The following is a 6709-nucleotide window of genomic DNA, read 5'->3' as shown; positions in this document are numbered from 1 at the left end:
AGAAAAACTGCACAGAACACGCTTATATTTATGAACCTGGCCAGTCTGTGATGAGAGGCAAAAATGTAACGTTGGTGAGACCAGCTTTCTCTGGACGGAGAGCTCGCTCGCTGCTGTTTAGGCACTTTTGTTTTGCTCTTAAATTTCTATTCATCACTTTGTGTGGAGTGGAGAAGTGTTCAATTAAACACCAGAATTTAATTTGGGTAAATACGATAAATCGACAGGGTCTCAATTAGGGGGGATGGGACGCTTCTCTTTGATTTAGGCTGCATTTTTACATAAAAGTCTTCCATAGTGCAGCTTTAATTTGTTAATATGTTTTGGTGCCAGTGTCACCGAGACAAATTGATGGTATGTTTTACTAAACTTGGCGATTAGAGTGATTCTGATTGGCAGTTATTCAGCCTGAGAGTAGTCTATGAAGAAGTGAAACTTGAATGTAAGTTCACCTACCAGCTAATCTGTGACATCAGAACATGACATGTTATCTGATGTTATCAGCAGCTGAAAAGGATGTCAAAGTGCCACATCATTTGCAACCTAAAGTGTGGTGAGCCTTAAAAGCCATAGTAGGCCTATCTCTCTGTTGTCTGTTTGAATAATTGTAATGCAGGCAAAGATAAAGGGATTCAATCTTATTCTCTGAGTGCACAAAATATCAGGGTCGCCTTACTAACACTGACCCACTTTGACACAGTCTGTGTCTCAGTTGTCTCGAGGCTTTTAAAAATCCTTCGTTAGATTGTTTACTCCCCTACGATGGTCATAAAACCGCCTCCAAATCAGTGTCATCTTGTGGGAAACAATCACACCAAACACAGAAAACTATGGATCTAATTTTTTAGCACATGAGATCAAATACCTGGGACAATTTGTAAGAAAGACCACAATGCAAAGGAGGTTTTAAAGGGTATTTAGATCCAGTTTAGTGTACCTGCTTATGGATGCTCATCTGTCCTCTTTCCTACAGGACTACCAGTAACCTTCAGGCCTTCAGATATCTTGGTGTTACTGTCCTTCACTTTCCACTCGTTAAATTCGAGCATAAAATAATTTTATATCCTTGTTGCCTTCCAACTAAAGGACAAACGGTAATGGTGGTGCTGTGTGCATACATCATCACCAAATGTGTGAATGTGTGTATCTGTGTAAATGTGTAGCAGGCAGATTGGAGTTTTAGTTATACAAATATTTCAGGCAGAAATAATCTCATTGGTCGAGTTAAACCTTTATTCAGTTAGACCGAGGCCCAGTGAAAAAGCCAATAGCTGTGTAGGTAAGCTAGGACTTAGGGGTTTCTTCTTTTTCATTTAAATCTTTGTTTATTCGGAACAAGAATCATCAAATGATTGTAAGAAAATTGTTGTCATTTTTATACTAAACTGGCCTATATCCTCAGGTATAAGCCTTAGCTGAATTATTATGTTTTCAACTTGAACTGTGGAGGGCACCAATACACCTTGCAGCATCCAGTCTGAATGAAAATTCACTAAAAAAGAAGAAGAGGCTGAAGAAGAAGAAGAAGAAGAAGAAGCAGAAGAAGGATGAGGAGGAGAGGGAGGACGAGGAGGTTGACCTTCCAAGTTCAAACATCCATACTGGCCTGTAGTCTAGATAATTAGCTAGCCTGCTGAATGCCATGGTCATGAATTAATGAAAAAATAAGTCATTGCGATTTTCTATTTTTTAGTTTACCAAGTTTACCAGTTAACCAAATAAAACTCCAATCTGCATTTTTTTTTCCGGCACGCACTTTTATGTAAAGTTCGATCTGTTTTTAATTGTATCTCTGTTTGTTTATGTGTTTTTCGTTGTACCTGTTTATCTCATATATTACCTTTTATTCCTATTTTCTATTATATGTATTTTTTTTTTTTTTTTTTTTATTCTATCATTCATTGTGGTAGTTTCACATCACTGCTTTTGGGTTTTATTGTATGTAAAGCACTTTCAAACATTGTTTTTAGAAAAGTGCTATACAAATAAAGCTATTATTATTATTATATAGCAAAGATTTGCTGAAAAAATAGAATGCACAGAGCAAACCTTCCCTGGATAAAGGAAAAATTTAAAAATTGTCGACAATATCAGAATGCTTTCTCTTCTCTTTCTTGTCGTACGGAGAATGCATCTCACCACAAACTGACTGCTGTGACTCAAGAGTGTAAGACAGAGTTTAGTTCCCTGGGTGACTCATGCAGAGCAGGTCGGGGGACTGTTGGGTAATTTAATAAAGAAATATGCTATCAACATGTAACAGGAGGACCATGGGGAGAGCTGGCACCACCTTGTCCACCTCTTTATTGATTAGCACATTAATTAGTCCTCAGGTTATTGATCGCAGACCAGCAGACTCCAGGAAATCTGAAGGGGAGTGAATGAACTGTGTCAAGAGTTTCTTGGAAAGACGATAAGGGCAAAAAAGACAAAGGGCAAAAGGGAATATAGTTGAACAGACAGATATGCATAAATACAGATGTACATACAACAGTACACACATACACACATGATAAAGACATATATACATTTATGGATGTAAATGCCTCACTATCTGCCACTTCTTATTCAGTGTGTTTAGCTCAAATGACCTTTACTGCAGTATAACAAACTGTTTGTAAAGGCAAACAAACACTATATGTCAGAGATGACACATACTGATCGCCTATGGTAAATACAGTATGTTGATATGCTCATCACATAGAGAAATGTTTGTTTCCCTAGCCTGTACGCTCTCTGCCCCTGCAGTTATTACCCCAGGCTGTTGCTGTAAATAAGAGTGTGTTCTTCATCAAGGGATTAAAAAAGCATATGATGTCAGCATAGGGATCTACAGCCTCTCATAGCTCAGTAACTGAAAAAAACAACTAGAAGAATTGCTATACCGATTTGAAAAAGACACATTTTTGATTTAGGTCAGTTAAAGCAATTCACCAAGTTTTAGTTTTAACTTCCCTGTTAAGAACATAGACACCAAAATCATCCAAGTGTCCCCGGTAGATCATTAGTGGCAGTGCTGCAGATAGGAGTTTGCTTATTGAAACATCTTCAGGTGACCAATCAAAAAAGAGAGGAGGCGGGCCAATTGGAAACGTCAAGCAGGACCGTGACGGGCAGAGCTGGCATTGTCAATGACAGAGGTTAGTTAGCTAACACAAATGCTTTTTATTTGTAGGTATTTCAGTCACAATTTATTAACTTTCCTGTTAAATAGAAAGAGACAGGTAAGTCTAAACATTCTGGCACTCAGTGTATTGACCTATGTGACGAACCCCGCCTACCTAATTCTCCAATCAAGTTCAAAACAAACACTGAGACAAGAACTTTTTGAACCAGGTTTCGCCTCAACAGCACACACACCACCCTCTGCAGGCAATCCACCCCACAGATTCATTTAGAGTGCCTCATCATCTCTCTGGATGAAGCTAGCTTTGTCTAAATACCCCTTCTGTCCCCTAGGAGACCTGCATCTGATAGTATCCATTATCTCCCATTGTTTTGGAATAGCTGATCCTGTCGAGATGAGCAGCCTAATTGTAACATTTGCATAAAACAGAATAAATGGAGAACCGAACCAGAAAGCCTCTCGGCACATTTGCATCCAAATTAGATCAGGCCCACGCAGACTAAAACAATTGTTTGTCCCCATTTTTCTCCCCCTCCTCCTCGTTGTCATCAAAGTCCCTCAGCTGTTTATTGTCGTGTAAAAGTTTGCCATTAAAAGCAATGCATGGCACCATACTGGGAAGTGTAATAAATCATATGCAGATTACTTAGAGACTGGCAGCAACCGCAGAGAGAGAAGAGAGACAGAGAGAGATTTCCCTTTAGGTGTGTTCAAGCCGTTTATGGGTGGTGACCTCTGCTTTTTATACATTACTGATCAGCAGTAAATCATTTATGTGGACAGCGAGGCTTTATTTACTGGGATTGGTGTTTCACCTTAGGAGAACGCTTCCAACCATTCCCTAGTCTCTCTCTGATACTAAATCAACTTCGGGCCTCGTCTCCGCCGCCTCTTTGAAACACCGTCGCCCTTCAAGTCTCAGGCAGTATGATGATTCATCGGGTCCTAGTCGGAGCGGTTTACCTGTTAAAACATCATAAATTAGTCTTAAATTTCCCATTCGTCCACGGAGAGTATATTTGTTCACTATGCTAAATTCTCCCCTAATAAAACCCTGATTGGTCGGTTGTAGTGTGCAGGCTGGGGCTTAATTGATTGGCTCCCCATTTTATTTGTTGTCGGGGCAACAGGAACATTCCCTTAAGAGAAAGTCAGTTGTTGTGAGTCTTGTTGTTCTCACTTTCAGATTTTTAGTGTAAATAGCCATTTCATGTTTAGGCTCATTGTATTTCAGATCAACCGTGGAGCCTAGATCCAGTCCATGCTGGATCCATGGCCGATCCAATTAAAGACTTCTGTTTCCTGTCATCTTCTTGGCAGGGCCGCATAGTGGATTGTCATGCTTGCTAGTGTTTAATATTACACACAGGCAATGCACATGTCCCAAATAGGTTACATAGAACAATTAGATGAGGAAACACACTTGTCTAGGAATATAGAAACTTGACTGGACGTGTTCTTAAAGATTACATGACACAGAAACCTCTCAGCTTTTATTTTTTTGTTTTTTCCCTGCACCTCTAACATGATAACTTTATAGTCATAGGAATAGTATCAGGGCACTTTGGCTCTGACCCCTTGCACTCTTTACCAGTGGTTGCTTGTAATTATTTAATTATTTAACCTTGATTTAACCAGGAAGTACACTTGAGATTCAGAATCTCTTTTGCGAGGGAGACCTGGCCGAGACAGTAAAAGAGCAGTTAAACATTATAAAAGACAATAAAACAAAACAAAACAGTTGAATACATTATAAACAGTGAGTTAAAACACATAACACATCTGACCTAGCAGAGAGACAGTCACAGAGACATGGAGCAGTGAGGAAACAACCTATAATGTTGGTGAACTAGGAATTACAGCTTTTTCATTGTCACTCTGTGACAACTAAATAAGTAAAATGTACATTTAATATGGATAGAACTGTTTCATGACCCAGATTGAGTATCACTGCTTGTATCTGTCTCTATAGTCACTATATACAGTGTGGGTTTGCATATCAGTGATAGTGCACAGTGGGAGTGTAGGCAGCTGCATGGCCCAGTTCCTTTTGATTTCCTTGTTTATCAGATTAATAAGCCTCACCAGCCTGGGGGACATAACTGCAATACCACGCACACTCAGGTCACCTCACAGAAATAGCTATAATGAAGCACCGTAGATGAATGTTACCTTCACTATACGGTCTTATTGCACTATACAGCTCTGATATTGCATGGGAGAAGGTCATTGATTATCTGGCCGTGTGACATTCATGCAGTGACGCTGATGTAAAGTGGATTTAATTGACCAGCCTGCCTTTGAGGTTTATGTTTGCGCCAAACCTCTTATGATGCACCACAGACCCATAGAGAAACAGCAGCCTGCTGCAGGCTAAGACTGAAATAGAAGAAAAAGTTTTACAGGAAACCGAGCGAGTGTATTTCCTCCTCAGCATATGATGAAACCGAGCACTAATGATATCAAATGGAAAATCGTAATGAGCACAGAGACAAGTAAAACCCTGATCAGATCATTATACGGCAGCAGCTCTGCCCTCTGGATCAGAGTCAGAGAAATTAGTATCACTTTATACGGCAAGTATAACAAATGCACAGGAATTTGTCGTGGTGACACTGATGTAGAGACGTATCGACAACTTACAGAGTTTCACATATGGATCTGAGGGGAAGAAATGGATGCAGGAATGGTTGTGTTACATCATTGATTTCCATCTCCAGACGGAGTATGAATGTTCTTGGCAAGCAATGCCGCAGTTGTTTTGGCCTCCGTTCCCCCGTCTCTATATTCAACTCTATTCCAAAGCAAATTATCTCAGATTAGTATTCATGTGCTGTCCATCGTATCCCTAAGCTTTATGAGAACCGAAAAAGGTAAAGAGATTTTGTTGCATGTCGAATTTTAGGACATTTTCTGTTGTATTGGAACCATAATGCTATGCTGCTTGAATGTTGATCAATGATCAATGTTGTACACATGTAGAATCAGAAGTAGAGACTGTCTCTGCACCAATGTCACAACAAAATCCAGTATATTTATTGTACTAGGTGATTTAAGTCATTCTGATTCTGATCATGTTCTGGAAAGCAGCAGTACAGCTACAGGCACAAAATAAAGGAAGCACCACATGAAAAAGGACTTTAACTTTGAAGTAACTAAATCACAATTACAAAGGCAGCTAAACAGGCAAATCATATTAACTTGAATGCCAATTAGCAGTATGTGTTGGCTTCAAAATAAGTCTGACAATCACCACTTTTTTAATGTGAGTTTTCAAAGCGACATGAGGCAACTAACAGAGCTCCACAGAAGCCAGAAAGTCTGTGCCTGAAAGTCACAAAAACTACAAAACTTTTGCAAAACTAAACCGCATCGACCAAGAGGAACAGTGACAGTCGAAGTTCACCAACAGGGATGCATGGACACTTAACAGGATAACTGTTAAAACCCACAAAACTATGGCCACAAAAATAACCACAGAATCGAATCAACACCTCTCACACTGCAGTCACAGCCTCTTGGCCATTTGGAAACAACTTGTATACAAGGCAGATGCATAACATGGTGTAAGGAGCACAAAAC

General features: G+C 39.6%; 1 protein-coding gene across 1 annotated transcript in view; it reads left to right on the top strand.

The window, feature by feature from the left end:
• Window positions 1–516: 516 nt before the first annotated feature.
• Window positions 517–6709, top strand: part of LOC139661972 (uncharacterized protein C14orf132-like) — a 46316-nt gene continuing 40123 nt past the window's right edge. Inside the window, exons 1-2 of the mRNA XM_071540562.1 lie at window positions 517–553; window positions 1470–1573. Of these exons, the coding sequence (XP_071396663.1) occupies window positions 517–553; window positions 1470–1573 (141 nt within the window). The remainder of the gene's footprint in view (window positions 554–1469; window positions 1574–6709) is intronic.

The sequence above is a fragment of the Centroberyx affinis genome, unplaced genomic scaffold (assembly GCF_046629955.1).
Source record: "Centroberyx affinis isolate AG114_WGS23_722 - 3 ecotype Tasmania unplaced genomic scaffold, CSIRO-AGI_Caff_v1 ptg003686l_1, whole genome shotgun sequence".
NCBI lineage: Eukaryota > Metazoa > Chordata > Actinopteri > Beryciformes > Berycidae > Centroberyx > Centroberyx affinis.
The sequence above is the reverse complement of the archived record's forward strand: the minus strand, read 5'-3'. Positions and strand labels throughout refer to the sequence as shown.